Raw genomic sequence first — 24,613 nt, forward strand, 5'->3', positions numbered from 1 at the left:
AAGATAACCATACGGTGTTTATATCACAAAAATCACCACCATTCCTGTAAATACAATGGACCTCTAAGCGAAGATAAGACTGCAACGGGGACCGAAATTTTCAATACAAGACACAATTACGACTCAACATTGCTGCCTGTAAAGAATATTAGACCACCAAAGCTAACTACCCAACAAGTTAACTAGTTAAGCAAGAGGGGCATTTCTCAAATATATATATACATATATTCTACACGATCTCAATAGCAAGATTTCTAACTCAGCTGCACAGTGAATGAACCATGTATACCTTATTTGTTAAAGAATAAACCTCTCTTCTTCCCTTTTCTTCTCTCACCAGCCTGCAAAAGCAAATAAGAGAAATCTATTGTTAACACACATGTTTAAAAGAATGCAAGGATTGCAAAATTACAGACAACAAAACCATTCAAAACACTATCTTTGGTCCTACAGCTAATCATTGTCTCATTATATTCTTCTGAAAGCTATCAAATATTCAAGGGAGCCCACAATTAATGGTTCTACACCTTCAACCACGACCGAACTTACAACCCAAGTGCGAAAACATAAGGAAAAAACACCCATTCCTGCTCATTTTGTGTAATGAATAGGTCACAGTCAATGCCCAGGATGGAGTGTAACTTTTATATGATCATACATGCCAAAATCTTAGATTGTAATCATGCAGCTAATATAAAGATTTTGACAAAGTAAACTTGGTTAGATGCATGACAAAACTATACTATGATTGCAAAATTGATTCCCATTTTTTTTAAAAAGGTTAAATACATCAAAAAATTGATAAATAAAATGTTTTTGGTCTGAGCTCCATATGACTACTTTTGGTCTCACATTTGTTCCTGCACTGTGATGTGGTGTGGGACTTGTGGGGCAAGTTTTTAAAGTACTGGAATGTTTGCTTTGTGGTTCCGGCCAAGTTGATGGAATTCTTAATTGCGTGGGATGAGCTAGTTCCGAGATCTCTCATATGGAAGTTTATCCCTAGGGCTGTGATGTGATCGGTTTGGACATGTAGGAATGAGGTGATTTTCCAGCAAGGGAAGGTTGATTCTGCGTTGTTGTTCTTCATTACAAGATTCAGAATTGTTTCTTGGTTTGGAACTTCATTTAAGGATGTCCATATTCCTTTCGATTCCTTGATGGGGGACTTAAAACTAGCAGACTTGAATGGTAATCTGAAAAAGAGGACTCCTCCTTCTAGGTGGAGTCTTTTAAAAGTAAATGTACATGGTGCAATGGTCAAAGGTTGGGATAAGGGGGGAATAGGTGGATTGATTAGGGATGGTAGTGGTTCGGTGCTTGGGGTGTTTTCAGAGAAGGTAGGGGGTGGTCCTCCTTTACTTGCAGAGCTTTTGGAGATCAAACGAGGGTTGATTCTTATCGAGGAAGTTGGTTACATTCCAAGTCAGAGGATTATTTTGGAATCGGACTCGACTAATGCTCTAAAGTGGATTAAAAATCCGGATCTTAGTACTTCTTTGTTTAAATCCTTGGTGAGGGATATAGCTACTCGGGTGGAGAGGAAGGGTATTATCACAAGGCATATTTCGAGAGCTGCAAATTGGGAAGCGGATGAATTAGCAAAAGCTGGTATAGGTTGATTTTTGGGTTTCTATTGTGGTGAAAGGGATGGAGATTTATTTAAGGCAGATCTTGAGGGCTGCCAACTGGGAAGCTGACAAATTGACTAAAGATGGGATAGACTGATTATGTGTCTTGTGGTGGCTGTGTGAGGTGTTGGAATGTTTCCTTTATGTAGGGAATTCTGTTTTCAGTCCTATTGTGTTTTCTGTCTTATATTATTTCGGTTAGGGTGTTTTAGCAGGAGGTTAGGGTTCTGGTTATACTGCTGCTGTTTGTATCAGGTGTGTAAATCTTATGTAAAGCAGTATATTAGGAGTTCGTTGTACATTATGATTCAGAGTAATAAAAATCAGAGGTGCTCTTTTCCTCCTTCCTATGTCCTTCATGTTACTGTTATAACATGTAGGATATGAAGGGGGTTTTTAATGAGGCCTATTTCCTATCAAAAAAAAATGATAGAAGCTATTATCGGTCAAAATAGAGCCAAAAATAGAGGAGAAAGAAAAAGAGAAAGCATCATCCTTTGACAGGGAAACAGAAAAACAATAATACATGATTGAAACCTGTGCATTTTTTCAGGCATGGACTTTAGATTCTTTCAATCTTCAATTTAAGAGAAGAATAATGGTCAACCAGTCCAGAATGACAGAGAATGTAACCAAGGCACTTTTCAAGAACATATGTATGCAACCAAAGCAAAAGCTTATTTTCTAAAAAGAAATAGGAAAATCATCCTTGGATCACAAAGAACCTGTCGATATCAATATGATTCTTTCTGATGATATGAAAAGAAAAGGTCTAAAAGTAGATCATAGATCCGGTATGCCAAAAAACAAATAGTTTTAAGCTCCTAATCAGGATCGAGTCTCTATATAGGTGAGTGCATGTGGCATAACAAAGACACACCTCAGCGTGTATAAATATAAGTATAGAAAGTGGAGACTAATACCCGTATGATAAATAATCTCAAGGTGAGCACAATTGTATCTCTTGAGCTGCACAAATGAAAATGCAAATATAAATTAGCTTATACCTCTACACAGCCACCATGATTGAAAAATAGACGCAGTATAACTGTCTTAAATCTAAAACATAGATGAAAACAATCTTGAAAATTAAAATAAGATGGACACCAAGTTGGCATGCACCAATTTCAAAATTTGGCATTATATATTATATTAGAACTGGAGCTCAGACAGAGCCGAAACAATGTCCGGAATCTCATAAAACACTTTTGTAGATTTTTATTCTTGACAGTGACAACAGACAAACATACAGCACTTTTGGATATCTAATCCCTCTCCTTTATCTTTAAATAAAATATGAAGAGGTACGCAGAAGCAGCTTTCCAAGGGCCTTTCAAAGGTTTGCCAAAGCTTGTTCTTGGCCTAAGTATTTTTTTTTTTGATAGAATATAGGCCTCAGTAAAAACCCCCTTCATATCCTACATGTTATATAAGTAACATGGAGGACATAGGAAGGAGGAAAAGAACGCCTCTGAATTGTATTAATCTTGAACATAACATACAACCAATCCATAACCATGGTCTGCTTATAACATAAGACTTAACAACATAAACACAAACTGCAGCACTAAAAACCAAGCCCCTTAAAAAACACAATGAACAGCCCCAACTTAATAACTATAACTCATAACCTCTGATCATCCTATACCAGCTTTTGCCAACTCATCCGCTTCCCAGTTAGCAGCTCTCACAATATGTCTTGAGATGATACCCTTTCCTTCCACAAGTAGCTACGCCTCTTACTGAGGACTGAAACAACGGGGTACATAAATCTGGATTTTTAATCCACTTGAGAGCCGTGGTCGAGTCTGATTCCAAGATAATCCTCTGAGTTGGAAAAGATCCCAACTCTTCAATGAGACTTAAACCTCTTTTGATTGCCAGCAACTCTGTAAGAATAGGAGGACCTCCTTCAATTTTTTCAGAGAAAGTTCCTAGTTTCAAACCTCTATCGTCCCTAATCAGACCGCCAATTCCTCCTTTGTCCCATCCCTTAACCATTGCCCCATCAACATTAAGTTTAATGAAACCTTATGGCGGAGGTACCCACCGAGAAGTAGGAACGCTCCTATGGTTCTGTCTTCCAATCGAGTCTGCCAATTTTAAATCCCCCAACTAGAGAATCGAAAGGAATATTAATATCCTTGAATCTCGCCCCAAACCAAGAAACAGTTCTGAATCTAGCAAAAAAGAACAGCAGTGCAGAATCCACTTTCCCTTTCTGGAAAATAATCTCGTTCCTACATTTCCAAACCAACCACAACACCGCCCTTGGAATGAATTTCCAAATTGTAGATCTCGAAATTAACTCATCCCACAAAATTAAGAAGTCAATCACCTTATTAGGAACCACAAAAGAAACATTCCAGCCCCTCAAAAATCTAGACCACAGAACCCAAACCACCTCACAATGCAAAAACAAATGTGAAATAGACTCCTCCCCCTTCCCACACATCGGGCATAAGAGGTCCTCAATCCCAGCCACTCCTCTCTTCGACAACTCCTCTTTCACTGCTACTCTTTGATGTGCAACTTGCCAAACAAAAGCTTCTACCCGTGGAGGAGCAACCCCTGCCCAAACATGCCTCTCCCAATTACCCTTATTACCCTCCTGGTCATAAAACCTTATTATACACGATTTAGCTGAAAAACAACCCTCACCATTACCTAACCATATCCAACAATCTTCCTCCAATAATGAGAGAGTCGTACTATTCAACAATGAAATAAGTTGCAACCATTGCTCAACCTCCCAGTCCACCAAATTGCTTTTCACTTGTATATCCCACACCCATCCTGAATTACTGTTCACTCTGAAATCTGCTACTTTACCCCTTTTGTTATTCGATAAAGCAAAAAGTCTTAGAAACCGTTCCTTCAGAGGAACAATGCCCAACCATGTATCATTCCAAAACTCCACTAATTCTCCATTTCCAGCTCTAAAACACATGTTTTTTCTAAGGCAATCCCCAAAATCATCAGTAGAAAAGAAATTTTGAATAACTCCTCCAAATCCAAGAAGCTCTAGCTGTACAGTTATTCCCAATCATCATAGCATTTGTATCCAAATTATTCACACTGCACACCACTTTTTTCCACCAAGAGCTCTTTTCCGAAGCAAATTTCCAAACCCATTTCCCCAAAAGAGCCCTATTCAAGAGCAGCAAGTTCGGAATCCCTAAGCCTCCCAATTTCTTTGGCTTACACACTGACTTCCAATTCAACCAATAGATGTTCTTTTCTGTCGAACTTCCCCATAAAAAACCTGCCATAATAGAGTTTAACTTGTTGAGAACAGTAATTAGTATCCGAAAAATAGATAGGAAGTAGATGGGGAGAGAACACAAAACGGATTTAACCAAAACAGCCCTTCCAGCCAACGATAGGGAGTTTGCCTTCCAACCAGCCAATGAACTATAGAATTTTTGCACAACAGGCTCCCACAAGGCAAAGCAATTCCTCTTGGCTCCCAATGGTAGCCCAAGATACTCCGAAGGAAAAGAACCCATTGAACACCCAATCTCCTTAGCCCATGCATCCTCAACATTAACTCCAAATATTCTGCTTTTTGTCAAATTCAACTTCAATCCCACCAAAATCTCAAAAATGAACACCCTCCTAACATTCAGCAAATCGCGAATTGTTGCTTTGCTGAAAATTATAAGATCGTCCGCAAATTGTAAATGAGATAACAAGAATGATCGATCTAGAGTACCTAGCTCAAAACCCGAAAACAACCCCTTATCCACTGCTTTTACCAACAGTAAATGCAGCAACTCCCCTCCCACCCAAATTAAACAACATCGAAGATAATGAACAACCTTGCCTTAGACCTCTTGAAGGGTGAATTTTCTCTGTTGGATTCCCATTTACTAGAATAGAAATAGAAGCTGTTGACACACATTTAAGTATCCAAGAGTACCAACTAACTCCAAATCCCATTTTATCCATTATTTTCATCAAAATCTCCCAATTCACTGAGTCATAAGCTCTTTTAAAATCCACCTTAAATACCACCCCCTTCAATCCTTTCTTCCTCCAAAAGTCAATACCTTCATTTGCAATAAAGGAGCAATCCATAATGTGTCTCCCCGGGATGAATGCAAATTGAGACGGACTTATAACTTCACTAATACATAAACTCAACCTTCTAGCTAGAACCTTTGAAAGAATTTTATAAAACCCTCCAACAAGGCTAATTGGCCTAAAATCATCAAGCCCCTCCGGATTGACCTTCTTTGGAATAAGAGAAATGAAAGAGTGGTTAATCTCCATATCCCAATCCTTCCCCTCATAAAAGTCCCTAAAAAACAGCAGCAACACTTCCTTCAAACTTGACCAGAACTTCTTAAAGAAGCCTAAATTTAGCCCATCAGGACCAGGCGCTTTGTTACAATCTGAATTGGCAATTGCTTCCCATATTTCCTCTTCAGAAAATGGCTTTTCAAGAGCCATACTTTTCTCATTCGAAAGTTTAAGAAATTCCAGGTCCAAATCGTCTACCTCCAATGTATTTCCCTGCTGAAACAGAGCCTTAAAAAAGTCCACCACTGAGGCTTTAATCCTACTAGGATCTGAAGTGACTTCATTCCCCACATTGAGGGACTTTATATGGTTCCTCCTACCTCTACCTCTAGCACATTGATGTAAAAACCTTGTGTTCTTATCCCCTTCCAAACTCCACTTCACTCTCGACTTTTGTAACCAAATCGATTCTTCAATTTTATAGAGATCCCACAATTGTTTTTTCGCCTCCAATAGATGCTGCATGGACACCATAGAAGAGCCTTGTTGCATATCAATTTCTAACTTCTGAATTTCTTTTTCCAAACTAATTTTCCGAGGAAGCTCTAAATAACCCTTCTTAGACCATTTCTTCACAGCTTTCTCCACCCCTTTTAACATAGTGGAAATTGGTATTTTATTCTCTACTTTACACAACTTAATCAGTTCATTTTCCATCATCTCCCCAAAACCCTCCTCCTCCATAACATAGTTGAACAGTTTGAATGGTTTAGGACCCCAATTCCAACCCCTATTTTCCAGCAAAATCATGTTGTGATCCGAAACAGACCTAGGTAGACGACTTTGGCTTATCCTTGGGAAAAAAGATAAAAAATTCTGATCCACAAGAAAATGATCCAATCTCACATAGGTTGGAACATCCCTATTGCTACACCATGTAAATCTACCTCCAGCCAAAGGTAAATCTACCAAATTAGCATTGCTCACAAAGTGTCTAAAAACATTCATTGAACCCAAAATTACTTCACCACCAGCCTTCTCGTCTCGTGACAGAACGACATTAAAATCCCCTCCAAGACACACTGGGCAATCTGTATTTTCCAAAAAAGAAAGCAATTCCCAAAAAAACAGCTCTTTTTCAGACTCCACACTTGGTCCGTAGACATTAATAAACCAACAAGGCCCGGAAGACTCTTCAATACTTCCCCCTACTGCCAAAAATCTCCTATGAATGACTTGTTCCTTAACAACACACTCATTTTCATTCCACAACGTAATTAAACCTCCAACAGTTCCTTCAGCTGAAGATACTGCCGAATCCGTCAAGAAATTCCCTCCCATTTTCCTCAATAAAAAAGGGCTCACCAACTCCAATTTCGATTCTTGAATAAATAAAATTGTGGGCCTCTGATCAACAGCGAACCTCTTTACTGCTCTAGCTTTCACCCTCCTACCTAGACCCCTAACATTCCAAGACAACACTTTTCAATTTGACATCTATATCAATCAAAAACCTTACAAACCAATACCCCTTAACTACTCCCATTTGCTTCTCTCTCTCCTTAACCAATGTAGCTGCTTTCTCCATAAAAACTTGCTTTCCCCCTCTAAACTTCACCCCCAGCAGTTTGCTTACATTCCAGCACTCAAGTGACTCAGCTCCTCTTACCGTCTCCCTTGGATTAACATAATCTGATCTTGTCCCCACACAGCTCTTAGCTCCTCCCCTTCTTGATCTGGAATAAACACGCTTGCATTAACCTCTCCCTGTTTTACTTCCAGCCTCACTCTTCCCAGACATTCTTTGTTGAGACATCATTACTGGCCCACACTGCAGATGAGCCCGAAGCTACTCCTCAATATTATCTGTTATGGGAGTATTACAGCCCATGTTTACTCTTCCATTTTCTTGATCCATTCCACTCAACAAATATCTTCCCAAGCCTTCCTGAAGCCCAATATCCCAGTCAACTTTGTCATGCCCATAGGAAACACCCCCTATACTTTTCCCATCTTCTCTCCCTTCAATAAAACCTCCTGACTTTCTATGCTGGATAGAGACATCTCCTGCAATTTTCACTCTTGTACACAAGTCTGCAGAAAAGTTGTTTTTTGAATTTGAACCAAAATTCAAACCTTCCTCGGAATCTGTGATTCTACCTCGTTGGGAACCTTTAACCCATTCCTCTACCCTGATTTGGTTGTCGGACACCTCCTGCAAAACCACGTGCCCTTCTTGCTGCGCCTGAACATCCTCTTGGCTCCAGTCCGAGGAGCTTTCCTCCCATGGATCCTCTGGAACATCCTCTTTCAACTATTTCTGATAACTCAGGAAAAAAATCGTCTCCACATTCAACCTTAATTTTAATCAGGAATTTCCTCCCATACGTATTGATGATAATGTGTTCAGGAATATCAAATGGACTTGCGACCCTAAGAAGCATCTGCGCCACTCTGCAGTCTACTCTTTGAGCAGTTTCCTCTTTGATCTTCACTAACTTGCCCCATCTGGATGCCAATTAGTAAAGAAAGGAACCGACCAGCAATTTAGAGGAACTCCTAACATGGAGATTGCACAATAAACTAGGGGAATGCTTCCCTCATCCAAAACAAGATCCAATCTTTCAAACCAAAAGGACAAAGCTTCCCATTTTTCTTCCATCGCCATCCTTCTCTCCTCCACAGATTGGAAAACTACCAAACAAGCATTTCTTGCACATCCCCACCTTACCACCTTTGCATTAATGCCGTCGTTCCTTAGAGTTTTTTGCAGAAACTCTACAAAAAATGCTTTACATATACCAGTAAGATTATCTCAACCAGACCCTTTCCTCCACAGGAATAAATACTTCCATAGGTTTTCTCATCTCCTTCTTACTTTTATGATTACCCTCTTGAACGTCCTCTGGATCTTTATTCACCCCAACAACTGTATCCTTAAAGGTTCTTCCATCAAGAAACTTGTTCATCATCTCCATCTTCCTTACCCTCCCTACTGGAGAAGACAATCTACCAGCCTTTGTCCCTCCTTCTCCAACACTATTTAACCCCTGAACCCTACCCGCAATTTGCCTCCTCGTCCCAGATAATTTCTCATATTTAGCTACGGTCACAGAAATTCGCCTTCCATCAATCGAGACGTTGTTCATCTTTTCCACTGCACTGCACAGATCGTCCTTGCTTGCAAAATGGACAAACGCAAACGTACTAACCTTATACTTTAGTCTATTGTTGACAAAAGGAATGAACACCCTAATGACTTTTCCAAAATAACTAAAACGATCCCATAAAGCATTACGCTGCACTCTCCTACTAAGATTATCAATAAACGCTGACCAAGTCTCTCCTCCATGGACCTCTCAAACTTTACCAACAGACAACTTGCATTTCAAAGACTCACTCTCTCTCTCTAACTAACGCCATTAGAAACTTTGAAAATTTGATAAATTGCCTAAGTATTTAATTAAGCACATTTCTAAAATGAAAAGTAGTTGAGAGCTTCATGTTATATGGAATGAGAGAAATAGAGAAAGATACGAGAAAAGAAGGAGAGAATTTAGAGAAGAAAATAGTCATTCATTCATTGCATAAGGAAATTCCTGATTACACAGCAGGTATTTATTTAGTTACAAGCTGGTACAGGAAATCTAACAATGCCAGCTGGCATTCCTTCTAACAACTTATAACTGACTAATTCATTCTTATCTTCTTTCTCCTTGCAGGATATTGGGCCACATAACTTGTGCTGCTTCAACTCGTCCTGGGCTAGAGACTTGGGCTGATCTAACACTAACTGGACCGGTTACACGGGTGACTCCAATTCAGAGGGTAAGTACCTCATGCCCCTTTCTCGTGTTTCAATCCCTAAATCCCCTTTTCAATTCCCTCAATCCCTAACCCTTGACTTCTGATTTCCCCAATTCCTTCTTCTCGTCCACTCTCATCTCTTCTGACTGTGACAATACCCGCCGCTGGAATCGATCCTTGTCCCCAAGGATCAAATCCAGGAAATTGGCCTCGAAGAACAATATCGTCTTCCCATGTATCACTGGTGTCATCGAGGTCTGTCCAGTGTACCAACAACTGCGTTACAGGTTTGTTTTGTCGATTCATTATTCTTCTTCCCATATCCTTATACGGCTCTAATCGAATCTGACCATCATCGTCCATGGCAGGAGAGTCGGTTGAAGAGACTGTTGAGTCACTAACTAGTATCTTCAGGATGCTCACATGAAAAATTGGATGCAATCGGAAAAAATCTGGTAAGTCCAATCGATACGCGACCTCGCCAATTTTCGCAATAATTTTGTAAGATCCGTAGTATATTGCTGCTAACTTTAAATTTTTTTGCAGGACAATGGATGTCTGCCTGTAGGGCCGCAATCTTAGGTATTCTTCTTTTCCCCTTTGAAACTGTCGTTCACTTCGATTTTTTTCAGTATGTTGTTTAATTATGTTCTGCAACATATCTGGGACCATATGCATTGTGAATTCTGAACACCATAGCAGAGTAGGTTGTTTATCAGAATTTACCTTCACTTCATACCACACCTCATTAGTGTGTTGTGAAACTTCGCTCTTCCCAATAGCTCGGCAGGGTTCTTGGAGTGGCAGCTGTAAGCTTAGAGCACTCAAAAATATTAAATTCTGACTAGTATAAAAACTGAAACAATAGTCTTCTAAAGCTTTGTAGTTCACCAAGTTTCCATTGTAACCAACCTCAATAGACCCAAACTTATACCCCACATATTCCGTTAGATTAGTAAACATATTCCAAATAGGTTGAGTTTCATTTGTAAGCTCCCAATCCCAGTACCTCTCCACAACCTTCTCACGGTTTTCTGACCACCAAGATTCTGCTTGGTGCTCTCCAAATCTTCTCCAGCTGAACCGCACACGTTTAAGATCTCTAATTCCATCCTGCAGTGCTACAAGTGTTATGTAGACTCCAGGCTCATCCTTTTCAATCCAGTCAGCCTCAGCTTGACCGCCATTAGTTACTGATGCAGAATTTCTGCATTTCGTACTATTTTCGCTCTCCCTGAAAAATCCAGATTCTCTTTCATCATAGTAATCCACAAGTTTCACAAAATTAATCATGTCAGGGCAAATAGTCTTCTTGAAGTTCTCAATTCGCCTATGGCCTTGAACTGCCTTTGCCATATTTCCGTCATAAGTATATACAATTACATCACTCTGAAGGGCAACAACAGAGTCTAAACCGGCCAACATGTTCTGATGGTTCTTGAAAGGATTCAACTCCTCATCTGTTGCCAAGGAGGAATGAGAAAAGATGTTAGGGAAATCCTCCTTAAGAGGCTCCATACTTCCATTTCCATAAGCTTCACCATCTACTAAGTAAATCCGAGTACTTGGTGGGAAACCCCATACTCTGAGCAAGAAAAAAGTCTCCCTAGGGGTCAGTGAACAGCCATCGAGCAATCTTCTCTCTATACCATTAATCTCATTCTCCTTCCAATGGCCGACTTTATGACGCATCCTACTTAGTTCATTATCTTCTTCTGTTGTCAAGCTATGACTGCAGCCAGTAAATGCAAGCATATCCATCTCGTATCTCAAATGTAGAGCAAGATAAGGGCTTCCATTTTGGCGCATTCTAGAAATCAACGTAATTCCAAGTTCTTCACTTGCAGCTGAATATTTCAGTGCCTTGTAGTTCACCCAGCACCTAAGTTTTTTTATGGAACTTGAGATACCATTATTGGCAAGCCGAGAATCAGTGTGTATAAAATAGATTGCTTTTTGCTGCTTCAGCAATGGTAGGACCTCTGCCTTATAATAGCTAACCTTAGACCAGGATATATGCATTTTGTTAAATGGCTCAATTCCAGTATACTCGGGTGGTATTGCCTCAACTATATGGACATCGTCCTTCAGGGTTTCAATGAAGTACTGCCAGTCAAACAGATCTTTAAAGCCACTGAAAGTTAGAGCTGCGATGTGATATGCACCACAGGCATTTTCTTCAACATATTCCCCTGATGTTGTCAACCCAACTGTTAAGCCATGCCCATAAGCAACTTTGTGAAAATTGTAATCAATTAATGCTAGAACACACGTGGGCTTAATCCGTGTTTCTTTGTCTCCATGTCCAAGACGATTTTTGTCCCCATCCCCCCATGTGAATAATTTTCCTGAGGAAACACTAGTAGTAGATTGAGTGACAATAACCTCAACAACTGTAGAAGTATGCCATACTCCACATGCCACCGCAATTGTAGCAGTATCTAAGACAACCTTTCTTTGAAAATCAGTGAAGTCTACATGAATTCCAATGCAACAATCTACCCTAGTTGTATTCAGATTCTTCTCAATTAAAAAATCATTCGAATTCATCGAAGCATATTTCCACATCAAAAGACCTTCATGAGTGCAAGGTACATATGGAACATCAGATTTTTCAATCTTTGCATCATGATTTACTCCTTTATTGACCATAGAAACAAGTTTGTCCTTAGCTCTCCATCCTGTGTCATAATAAGTGGCAGTTTTCTTTCCCAATTTTTCCAGAATCTTTATTCCATCAGTCTTAAGGAGGTTAGGAGTACTTACTTGAGCATTCTCTGAAATGGTTTGCTCTTGTTCCTCGATGTCCACTAGATTTTTCCACGAAATCAATTTGCTAAGCCCACTCAGACTAACATTTTGTTGTAGTCGTGAATCAATTTTTATGGTTCCAGTAATGGATGGAATTGCATCAAATGCTCTTGTTGACAATTTATCAAGCACTTGATACCTATCATTTGTATCTTCTATTGCCATATGTAACATCTGCTTAATTTCTGGGCTGTTTTGGACTTGCTCCTCCGTCCTCCTTGTCAAAATCCCCAATATCTGCTCCATGTAGCTTTGAGTCGTTGCCATCCTAGACTCCAACAAACTGATACGCTTATCTTGTGCCTCCCACCACTTGGGAGGGTTGGTTTCATCATTTACTTGCTGTACTGTTTTCTTTAAATCCTTAATCTGCTTTTTGATGGCAGAGATATCAGTAGATCCGACCATGGTTTGGTTCTTCTTTTGCATATCCAGTCTGCAATTTGCCAGGAAATGATGGCTCTGATACCAATTTGTTATGGAATGAGAGAAATAGAGAAAGATACGAGAAAATGAGAGAATTTAGAGAAGAAAATAGTCATTCATTCATTGCATAAGGAAATTCCTGATTACACAGCAGGTATTTATTTAGTTACAAGCTGGTACAGGAAATCTAACAATGCCAGCTGGCATTCCTTCTAACAACTTATAACTGACTAATTCATTCTTATCTTCTTTCTCCTTGCAGGATATTGGGCCACATAACCTGTGCTGCTTTAACTCGTCCTGGGCTAGAGACTTGGGCTGATCCAACACTGACTGGACCGGTTACACGGGTGACTCCAATTCAGAGGGTAAGTACCTCATGCCCCTTTCTCGTGTTTCAATCCCTAAATCCCCTTTTCAATTCCCTCAATCCCTAACCCTTGACTTCTGATTTCCCCAATTCCTTCTTCTCGTCCACTCTCATCTCTTCTGACTGTGACACTTCACTGGTTGGAAGTGCACAAATGAGTCCTATCTATGGGTAATATATCTTTACAATGGAAAGTAGCAGCATAAATTATATATATATTCTCTTAAAATCAATGTTCTATTGGCAGTTCATCTAAATAAGATCAGTGTCCTATATAGCAAGCCTCGCTATATTTTTAGGCATCCCGTTCAAGGAATGATTGGCATAGGTGTTCATGAGATAGATCTTTGTGTTCTTAGAGTGCTAAGATTTCATATGGATAAAATATTTTGTCCGATTTAATCAGAGCTCCATTTTCAAAGGCTTTTTCAGTGGATTATCATTATAGTTTCATAATGGAAAAAAACTTAGACATCATGTATCTTACATATTTATAGGCTAATTATTAGGTTTGATATATATTGTATTTAATGTATGATATTATGTAGTTAATGTAGGATATTACTTTACATGTTACGTAGTTAACATCCAATGTTATTGGGTCTGGAACCGCTACTCTTACCTCATCCCTTCGTTTATCACATGTTCTGAGTCTATAGCAACTATCTTTTAATTTGTTTTCTATCAGCAAACTTACAAATGACCTTAATTGTTCTCTCTTTTTTTTCCTGATTATTGTTTGATTCAGGATTTCATGATGAAGAAGATTATAAGGGTCATATGTCTTATGGTCTTTACATTCTTGATACCCAGATGCCTGAATCGATTGTTTGTTTGTACCATCACCTTTTGACGAACACTGCGTTTGGGTCACCCTTTACTTTCTATGTTTTTGTCCTTAGTTTTCCCATATTTCTTTTTAAGATTGTGAATCTTATCAGTTTGCTAATTATCGTTGTCTTAGTTCTAGTCCTCGAGTTAATAAGCAAGCTACTGCTCCTTTTGCGTTGGTACATTCTGATGTTGATGGCTCATTTAGAATGACTTAGCTTTATTTAGTGAAACATCGCTCCAAATTGTTTCTTCACTTTTCTTCCTTTCATGCTGAAATTCGAACCCAATTTGAGTGATAATGTCAAAGAATAACTTTTAAGACCTTTTCAGAAATGCATGCTTGAGCAGCGTATTATTCATCAAACTTCTGTGTTGACCCTCCTTAAAATAGTGTTTCTGAGAGAGAAAATAGACATTTTCTTCAAACTTCTAGAGCTTTGTTATTTCAAATTTAGGTACCCAAATGCTTATGGGTTGATGTTGTCTCTACTGCTTGGTTCCCCATTAGTTGTATGCCTTCCTCTATTTTGTCCGGTAATACCCCTTTACATACTCTCTTTCCAAACAAAAACTTGTTTCCTATCGCACCTAAGATATTTGGTTGTACTTGTTTTGTTCAGGATGCTCGTCCTCAAATTACAAAGATTTATCCTAATTCCTTAAAGTGTCTTTTTGGGTAATACCCCTCACTTCTAATTCAGGTTCTGAATCACGTGGAGGATGATTTGTTACTTTGTCATATTGTCTTGCAATCAAGCCTGCCATCATCTGCACTAAGCCTCCCATCAAATTCACCTTCTTGCGTCGCCCAAGTCCAACTAGTTCTAAGACTCTAGACCCATGTCCTGATGAGCGTCCATGTCTGCCTAGTTCTGATATTATTCTCGACACTCCAAAACCATGTCCTGATGAATCAATATCTTCGTCATCTGATCCAACCACCAAAAATAATCTTGATCTCCCTATTGCTCTTTGAAAAGGTAAACATACTTGTACATAATTTCTTCTGTTGTTTCCTATAATCATTTGTCTTCTTTTTGTTCTTTCCTTTCACCCTAGATAAGTGTCCCTAAAATTGTCCACAAGGCATTAGATCATCGTGTATGGCGTACTCGTATGCTTGAGGAGATGGCGACTAAACATGAAAATGGAACCTGGTCTTTGGTTACTTTACATGTTGGTAAACAAGTTTTTTTATAAGAATTGGAGGTCTCATTAAAACCCCCTTCATATTGACTACGACACCAGGGGGTATTCCGGTAAAAAGCAGAAGGGGTAAAAGAGTGCCTCAGATTTTATTGAAATATAAAAGAACAGTACAAAGTGCTTAGAACTACAGATTGTTTGTCCCAAAACATAAACCTTGTAACCTACATCAGAATCTTCCACAACCCAAAAAAAAAAGCCACTCTATTAACCAATTCCTATATTGGCTAAAGCATCTGCTTCTAAGTTTGCTGGTTTAGCTATCCAGCGAAGAATACCCTCTTTACTCCTAATTCTATCAGCTATTTCCTTAGAGATTGTAGCATAAATGCCAGGACAATCATCCAAATTCTTTATCCACTCCACACAGTTTTTACAATCACTTTCAATGATCAACCGTCTCTTAGAGCTCCACCTCGAGGCTTCAAAATAGCTAAGACCTTTTTTAATGGCCAACAATTCCACCAAAGCTGATGTTCACCGTCAAATTCAACCCTGATGGCTCCACTGCTCGATTGAAGGCTAGACTTATGGCTAAAAGTTAAGCTCAAATATCATGATACTTGGTCTGTGGTGGTTAAATTTGCTTCTGCCAGATTATTTATCTCAATTGCAGAGACTTTTGATTGGCCTTTGCATCAGTTACTGTTAGACATAAAGAATGTGTTTCTTCATTGTGATCTTTAGGAGTTGGTGTATATGGAGCAACCACTTGAGTTTGTTGCTTAAGGGGAGTATGGGAAAGTATGTGGTTTGAAAAAAAATCTCTATATGACTTAAAGCAGAGTCCTCAGGCTTGGTTTGGAGAGTTTAGCCAGACTATTAAGAAGTTTAAGACGCAGAAGAAAAGTCTAGTGAAGACCATTATTCTGGATATTGTCATCATTGGTAGTAACTGTAAGTTGTAACTGATTGTCATTTTTTAGTTTCTAAATTAGTTTAGTTTAGGATAAACTCTATCCTAAGTTTAAATAAAGAGTTGTACAGCTACAGGAGTTCTAGCCTATGTATACTTCTTTGTCTCCACAAGAGTTTGCCAAGGCTGGGATAAGCTTATTCTTTGAATCAGGCTGGTGCACTACGGGTATATTGATTATAGAAAGTGACTGTGTTAATGCTGTGGATTGGATTAAAAATCCTGGTGCTTGTCCTGGCTTATTTGCTGCTCTAACTGAGGAAATTGTTGCAAATTGGGAGGCGGATAAATTAGCAAAGCTAGGAATTGAATAGAGTTTTTGCTATTTCTTAGGTTCTGATAGTTCTTATAATTATATAGGCTTGTTTGTTGGTTTGGACTTGATAGGATCTCTGTATTTCTTGTATTTTCTGTTGGAGTATTAATAAATTTGAGGCACTCTTTTCCTCCTTCCAATGTTCATTGAGATACCTTCTAGTATTTCAATGGATATGAAGGGGTTTTCTTAATGAGGCCTCCTTATCAAAAAAAAATACAGACTGAAGAAACAAACTGTTTCTCGTCAAATTCCACAGTAACTCTACCAGAATTCTGATTTTAACCTCAAACACAATATTAACCATCCTGAAAGTCTCCAAGATAACCTATCCAGTGCTTTCCTACCTCTAACTTCAAATTTCCTGACCATGATCTCCATTTAAATTTCACTTTCTTCCACTATGATCTTCCTCCTCTACCACCACCCCCCCCCCCGCCCCTTCATCTATTCATATTAACTTAACTACATAAGAGCAGCAGACTGCCAAAGATTAGTCCACTATAGCTACTTAATAAAGCCAATTCCATAAACAATTTATAGAAAATATTTTTTATTTTATAACTAGGTATAAATGACGGAGATCTTACCTGTGAAACAGTTAACAACATAATTCTTACACATGGAGATAAATATAATAAGTAGTCAACTGCAGTGATTATTTGTTATAATTCAGTTCAGAAGGAAAAAGATGAGGGTTATACTGGTGAACTTGGAGTGCACAACAAAAATAAGAGAAAAATGATAAACATGAGTAGCTTAAATCGGGGGCTTGAATTTGCTTGCATGCACGCAAACGGAAACGAGAAAAGTGGTGGCAGAAGAGACTCAGAGAACCTTCCAGAACTGCGTAATAGTAAATAACACATTCAGTTCATATTTCAAAGCAGCAGAGGATCATAGAGTCAGAAATGGGATCAATTCACATGAAACTGAGCTTATCAGTGCCATTTGAGCCTCTATTGATTCAAAGTTTACCCTAATGTACCAGTCAATATAAAAATATTTCCAGATTTACTGAAGTTGGTGGTCTCTGACGCAAATCTCGACTGTGCTTGTGAAGAATTTACTTTTTGTCCATTTTCAGAATACCTGCATCGGTTCTGAAGAATTTAAACTCTGTTATTTTTTATTTTTTTTTTATAGGAATTGAAGGCCTCATTAAAAACCCCCTTCTTGATTGAAGGAGCTTTTATAGAAGTTCCTTAATCAGCTGAAGAGGGAAAAGAGTGCCTTAAGATTTTATTAACCAAAATAAAATACATAAGATACAGCCCAGGGACTTCCCCAAAAAAAAAAACCAAAAACGAAAACACTATCTACACATCCCTGTACAATTGTACAACGACCTCTACCCCGTCTGGCCTATAACCAATCTAACAACGCTACTAACGGCTAACACCCTGAATACGGCCAAGAAAACAACACAAAACAATCCCACAATGTGCTTGAAGCAATCAAACAATCCCCTCCTTAGCTAACATGTCAGCTTCCATATTACAACTCCTAGGAATCCATCTCAGGACAATACCCTTAGCCGAAATAGATGCCCCAATTTCCTCCACCATAGAACTGAAAAAAGCAGGTGCAGAGTTCTGCTTAGAAATCCAATCCACAGCTGTTTTACAGTCACTTTCAATAATTAATCTCCCCTTCTTAGCCCATTCCGATGAGAAGAAAAACACAATCCCTTCCTTAATAGCTTTCAACTCTGCTGAAATGGGAGTTTCAGGCCCTACCGCTATTGAGAAGGTGGCTAAGGTATTGGGTGTAGAATCTTTCAAAATACCACCTATACCACCTTGCAACCTATCCCCTCTTACCGCCCCATCAACGTTGAATTTGAACATGTCTAGGGGCGGTGGAGTCCAACAATTAGCCTTCTCAGGGACATGAGAATACTGAACCTTATCTGCAAGCTTTGGATCCCCAACTAGAATGTCCGAGTTGATACGAACCAAAGGGTACTTAGCTAAATACCATTTAGCCAATCTAAATCTGGCGAAGAAGAACAAAGAAGAAGTGTCAACCTTCCCATTCTCAAAAACGACCAAATTCCTAGCCTTCCAAATTCACCATAAAACAACCCCCGGGATGAACTTCCAAATACAAGAATTCTGCCTAAGAAACGACCAAGAGCACAGAATTGAAATGGGGTCTTGATGTAGAGCAGTAGAAATTTCCCAAATCCTAAGGAAATTAGTCCACAACTCCCCTGCAACCACACAAGAGAAGAAAAGGTGTTCAACATATTCTTCATGCAAGTGACACAGAGGACAAAGAATATCTACCAATGGAATACCTCTCTTCTTCAACTCCTCTCTAACTGCCAATTTACCATGACAAAGATGACATAGAAACATTTCCACTCTAGGAGGAGCCAAACCAGTCCAAACCCACTTATTCCAATCGAATGAACCTTCTGATCTGCTATATAGTGACATCCTACAGGACTTGACCGAAAAAAGGCCATCACCTTTCCCCGACCACCTAAGAAAATCATCCACAGAATCCGACAAAGATACATTTTCAATCAAGGACATTAATGCAATCTACTGATCTAGTTCCCAATCGAGAAAATACCTTCTTAACTGAATGTTCCATACCCAAACATTCTAAATAAAACCACCAAACTCAACTATTGTCCCCCAATTATTAACCGATAAAGCAAAAATTCTGGGAAATTGTGATTTTAAGTTTGAGTCGTTGATCCACACATCATACCAAAAAACTATCGATCTGCCATTACCAAGATGAATCTTTGAATTAACTCTCAAGCATTTCCCAGCCTCATCATTTCTGACATAATTGTTTAGAATAGCTCTCCAAATCCAGGAATCGAGTGGAGAAATAGCCTTCGTAATTGACAGAAACAAGTTGCTAACGTTATTCTTGCAGCAAATCATCTTTTTCCACTGACTATTTTTATCATTTGCAAATTTCCACACCCATTTCCCAAGCAAAACTCTATTGATATTTTATTGAAGGAGTTACCTAGCCATGCTTCTTGGATGTGGAAGAGTGTTGTTCAATGCAGGAAGAAAGAGGATGTGTTGGGTGAGTAAGCTAGGAATTTGCTGGTTTTGAAAGTTGGGAATGGGAAGTCTATTTCTTTCTGGCATGACATTTGGATTGGAAGGGTGTCTTTAAAGGATAGGTTCCCAAGAATGTTTGTTTTATCTGTTAATAAAAGGGGGGAAATTTCAGACTTTGGTTCGTTTTGTTTTTCAACTTGGGTTTGGGATATCAAATTGAGGAACTTGGCAGATTGGGAAGGGAATATGTGGATTGAATTATTGCATTTACTGGAATCTGTGTATTGATCAGAGGCAAGATGACTGTTTATTATGGAAAGGATGTGGTGATGGGGTTTTACGGTTAGGTCCTATATTAAGGGCTGGTACGAGGTGTTGGGGACTAATTATAAATGGGGTAGAATGGTTTGGAGTGTTCTTATGCCTCCTAGGGTGGAATCTTTCCTTGGGTAGGTTATGCTCCAGAAATTAGCTGTTAAGTGTGAGTTATTGAATAGGAAAGTACCCGGTATTGTGGATAGTTTTTCCCGTTATGTGGGTTGTTTCCCGAGTCAGTGTCGCATTTGTTCTTCACCTGTTCTGTATCATGGGAGTTGTGCAGGTTTTTGCACTTTTGGAATGTTCATTCCCCTTTGCATTTTGCTCCTGATTTTTTTCTGCACGCTTGTTGGGGGTTGGTTGAGAAATCAGAAATCTGGAAATTTATTCCTGGTGTTGTTATGTGGTCTATTTGGAAATACAGGAATAGGTTAGTGTTTGAGGGGGGTCTAAGGATCAGATTAATCTTTTTTTCGAAACTAGATACAGACTCGTGGCTTGGTTCTCTGCTAAACACAGATATCTTTATGATTTTCGATTGTTTAATGGGGGATCCATCTATTGCGGATATGTGGGGCAGACAAGGGAGTAAGGTGTTATCTCGGACAGTTTGGGTTCCACCTCTTTCAGGTTTCTTTAAATTGAACGTGGATGGTGCTGTCACTGGTGATTGGTTGAAAGGGGGCATTGGAGGCACTATTAAAGATTCAGGTGGTTTTTTGTTGGGTTCTTTCTCAGAGGCAGTGGGACAAAGGCCCCCTACAGTTGCTGAAATGTTGGCAACTAAAAGGGGCCTGAACCTTTTTATTGATTCTCAATGGGGTTGTAAAGGGAGATTAATTGTAAAGTGTGATTGCCTTGTTGTGGTTAAGTGGATAAAGAACCTGGGTGGTTGTCCTAATTCTGAGTGTTCGTTGTTGAATGAGATTATTGAGTTAATTAGGGATAAGGATGTGATTTTTTTTTTATAGGAATAGGAGGTCTCATTAAAAACCTCCCTCATAGTTGACTCTTGAATGGCAACAAATTGAGGGAGGAAAAGAGTACCTCAATTTATTAATAGACCAGAATTACATAATATACACAATACATTCTAACCCTGAATAACATAAGATAGACATAACACTCTAACCCTCGATAATAAAACATAACATTAATACAAATAGCGTTGGGAAACAAACCCCTCAGCCTAACCCATCCTCAGCTAGTTCATCAGACTCAACAGAAAGCCTGCAACACTCAACCGATCCCTTGCTTAGCTAACCTGTCGGCCTCCATATTGCAACTCCTAGGAACCCATCTAAGAACGACGCCCTTAGCAGTAACAAGAACTCCAATTTCCTCCACCAAATCACTGAAAAAATAGGAGCAGGTTGTAGCTTTAAAATCCATTCCACTGCACATTTGCTATCACTTTCCAAAACAAGTCTACCCTTGTTAGCCCAATTGGAAGAAAAGAAAAAGACCAATCCATTCTTAATAGCTTTTAGTTCAGTCACTATAGGGAGACCCGGCCCTACTGCAGAAGAAAAATTAGCTAAAGAGCAACTAAAGGAGTCTCTCAAAACACCACCAATACCACCCTGCATCCCATCTCCAGTCACTGCCCCATCAACATTAAGTTTGAACATATCCGATGGTGGAGGAGTCCAGCCAATAACCTTCTTCGTATTCGAACTAGGGAGGAGTTTATCAACCCTCGTAGGATCCCCTACAAGAAGGCCAGTCTGAATCCGAACCCCAGGGTATTTAGCTAAGAACCATTTCGCCAATCTAAATCTAGTGATAAAGAACAGAACATTAGAGTCACACTTGCCGTTTTCAAAAACAACCAAATTTCTTGCCTTCCAAATAGACCAGAAGATGACAGCCGGAATAAACCTCCAAATAAGTGAATTATGCCTTAGGTTCGACCACGAGCACAGAATAGCAGAAGGGTCTTGAGGCAACATCGAAGAGATATTCCATAACCTTATGAATTTGCTCCACAAATCCGAGGCAACAATGCACGATAGGAATAGGTGTGCAATAGACTCATCCTTAGAAAGACATAGTGGACACAAAACCTCCGAAATCTGAATCCCTCTTTTCTTCAATTCCACTCTAACTGCTAATTTCTGATGACAGATCTGCCATAAAAAAGTTTGTACTCTAGGAGGTGCCAATCCATCCCAAACCCACCTCTTCCACTCATAACTCTCTTCCGACCTACCTTGTAACGACAGTCTATAGGATTTGACCGAAAACATGCCATCCCCCTTTCCAGACCATCCCATGAAGTAATCCACAGATCGTTCCAACGAAATTTTGTCGATCAATGACATTAAAGCGATCCACTGGTCCGATTCCCAATCACACAAATTTCTTCTAAGTTGAATGTTCCAAACCCAGACATCATCTTCATACTCCCCAAACTCAGAAACCATCCCCCATTTATTCGTCGACAAAGCAAATATTCTGGGGAAATGGTTTTTTAAAGGCATATTAGTAATCCAAACATCACTCCAAAAAGCAATCGACCGACCATTTCCCAGATTCATCTTTGAATTCTGTCTCAAACAATCACCAATCTGATCATTCTTAGCATAATTACTGAGGATACCTCTCCATATCCAGTTGTCTAAAGGTGAAGCCGCATTAGAAATTGAAAGAGACATACTGCTAACGTTGTTTTTGTAGCAAAAATCATATTCTTCCACACACTATATTTTTCATTAGCAAATTTCCAAACCCATTTCTCCAGTAGGACCCTATTAATCAACCTTAAGTCAAGAATTCCCAGACCACCCTCTTCGATTGGTTTACTAACCGATTTCCAATTCACCCAGTGAATTCGTTTTTTATCAAGATCTTCACCCCAAAGGAAGTTAGCCATCAACGAGTTCACTTCTGAGCCACTTTTAGAGGGATCTTGAAAATAGATAGAAAAAAGATTGGAAAGGATGATAGTACGGATTTAACCAAAACAAGTCTGCCCGCCAGCGACAACGATTTAGCTTTCCACCCAGCTAATCTCTTATTAAAATTCTGGACAACCGGTTCCCACATACCCTCTGAATTTTTCCTAGTTCCAATTGGTAAACCAAGATAAGACATTGGATAAGGATGTGATGATTAGGCATATTTCCAGAGGGGTTAATTGGGAGGCTTATAAGTTGGCAAAAGAGGGAATTGGCTGAGTGGGACTGTGTGTAGGCAAGCTGTGTTAGTTTCGGGGGTTTTGTAATGTTATGTTTCGTTGCAGTTAGGTGTTTTCTGTTTCCCATGTTGTATTTCTATGGTTGTTCAATAATATTTTGAGACACTCTTTTCCTCCTTCCAATGCCATACAAAATAGTCATATTTCGTAAGGTATGAAGGGGGTTTTTAATGAGGTCTCCCTTTCCTATCAAAAAAAAGAGGAATATCAAAGCTACAATGAGCAAATGAGGCGCATTGGGCTTCGGGTTGTAAAAGGGAGGTAATCCCCTCCACCCCAAAATCCAGTGCATAAACACTTTCAGGATAAAACATCAAGTCCTAAGAATTAAGGTATCCTCTATGAAAGTTTTTTCCTGCTTTTACTAGAATAGTGTTACTTTTGTCAACTTTCCAGTAGTTATTCTCAAACGTAATATGCTTATGGAAGCGTAATCGACAAATGTTATTTATCCACAAGAAACTTTGAACTTACCAACTAATATCTTGTGAGCTGCTGTCTGCTCGTAACACACGCTGGACACCATTCGATCCAATAATCATAAACTCCGTAGGCTCTTCGAATGTAATTTTAATCTAGAGAAACAATAAATAATAAATAGACAAAAAGACAAAAAGACACCAACATAAATAAACAAGGATGAAAATATGAGAGCACTTGCCATCTAATGCCTCAGGGGAAAATAATATATCAAAAACAGCCAAAATCAGGAACTCTATTAGATTATTTCCAACAGAAATCGATACACGGGCACAAATATATTGAAACATTTCCATACTGCATGAAAGGATTACTGTAATTGAAGGACAAGACATACAGAATATGATGTTATACTTCATAAATTGAATATGAATTATTTCTAGGATCAGAAATTTATCTCTATATCTCTGTGTTTAACCTTAGAATAACTCTGGATCCCCACAATTATAAAAAAAACACAATCTGTGGTGAGATTTGATTTCCAGAGATGATCCAACTATACAGTGCTAGATTCATTTATTGCAAACATCTTAAAAACATGTTTAACTCAGGTTAGCTTTACTCTCAAAAAGTAATTAGGAAGAGAAACCAGGGAAAGTCAACACTTTTCTTTGGTTCATAAAGTGAACAAAGGAGAACTTCGTAAAATGAGGTATTTACGTCTATGCTAATCTGCAGTACAACCTTAATGAATGTTACCGCACATAGTTCTTAGAGCAACTTCTCACCAAAGTGAAAGTCTCTGAAAGTTCCCTGATCATGAACTTTGCTTGTCCAAATTGATTGGAGTTATCATAGGAATAAAAGGACCACAGAGCATAAGCCTTGTGTAGAAACAGAGCATCTAGATGTAAAGCTTAATGTTACATGGGGGGTTTTCATCTTCTCTTTTCATCAATCAATCTCTACACAATCAAATTAGATCTGAAAATTTTAGAGCAACTCCTCACCAAAGAGGAAATCTCTGAAAGTTCCTTGATCATGAACTTTGCTTGTCCAAATCGATTGGAGTGAGCACA

General features: G+C 39.0%; 1 protein-coding gene across 2 annotated transcripts in view; it reads right to left on the reverse strand.

The window, feature by feature from the left end:
• The window catches only part of LOC120195624, a 34,031-nt gene continuing 9,418 nt past the window's right edge, over positions 1 to 24,613 (reverse strand). Inside the window, exons 19-21 of one of the 2 annotated variants that reach the window (XM_039197591.1) lie at positions 23,589 to 23,689; positions 2,555 to 2,600; positions 1 to 341 (exon numbers count right to left, since the gene is read on the reverse strand). In XM_039197591.1, the coding sequence (XP_039053522.1) occupies positions 291 to 341; positions 2,555 to 2,600; positions 23,589 to 23,689 (198 nt within the window). In that variant the 3' untranslated portion in view covers positions 1 to 290. Of the gene's footprint in view, positions 351 to 2,554; positions 2,601 to 23,588; positions 23,690 to 24,613 lie in introns of both variants that reach the window. The other variant, XM_039197590.1, reaches the window with a different exon arrangement.

This window comes from Hibiscus syriacus, unplaced genomic scaffold, assembly GCF_006381635.1.
Source record: "Hibiscus syriacus cultivar Baekdansim isolate YM2019G1 unplaced genomic scaffold, ASM638163v2 tig00117016_pilon, whole genome shotgun sequence".
Taxonomy (NCBI): domain Eukaryota; kingdom Viridiplantae; phylum Streptophyta; class Magnoliopsida; order Malvales; family Malvaceae; genus Hibiscus; species Hibiscus syriacus.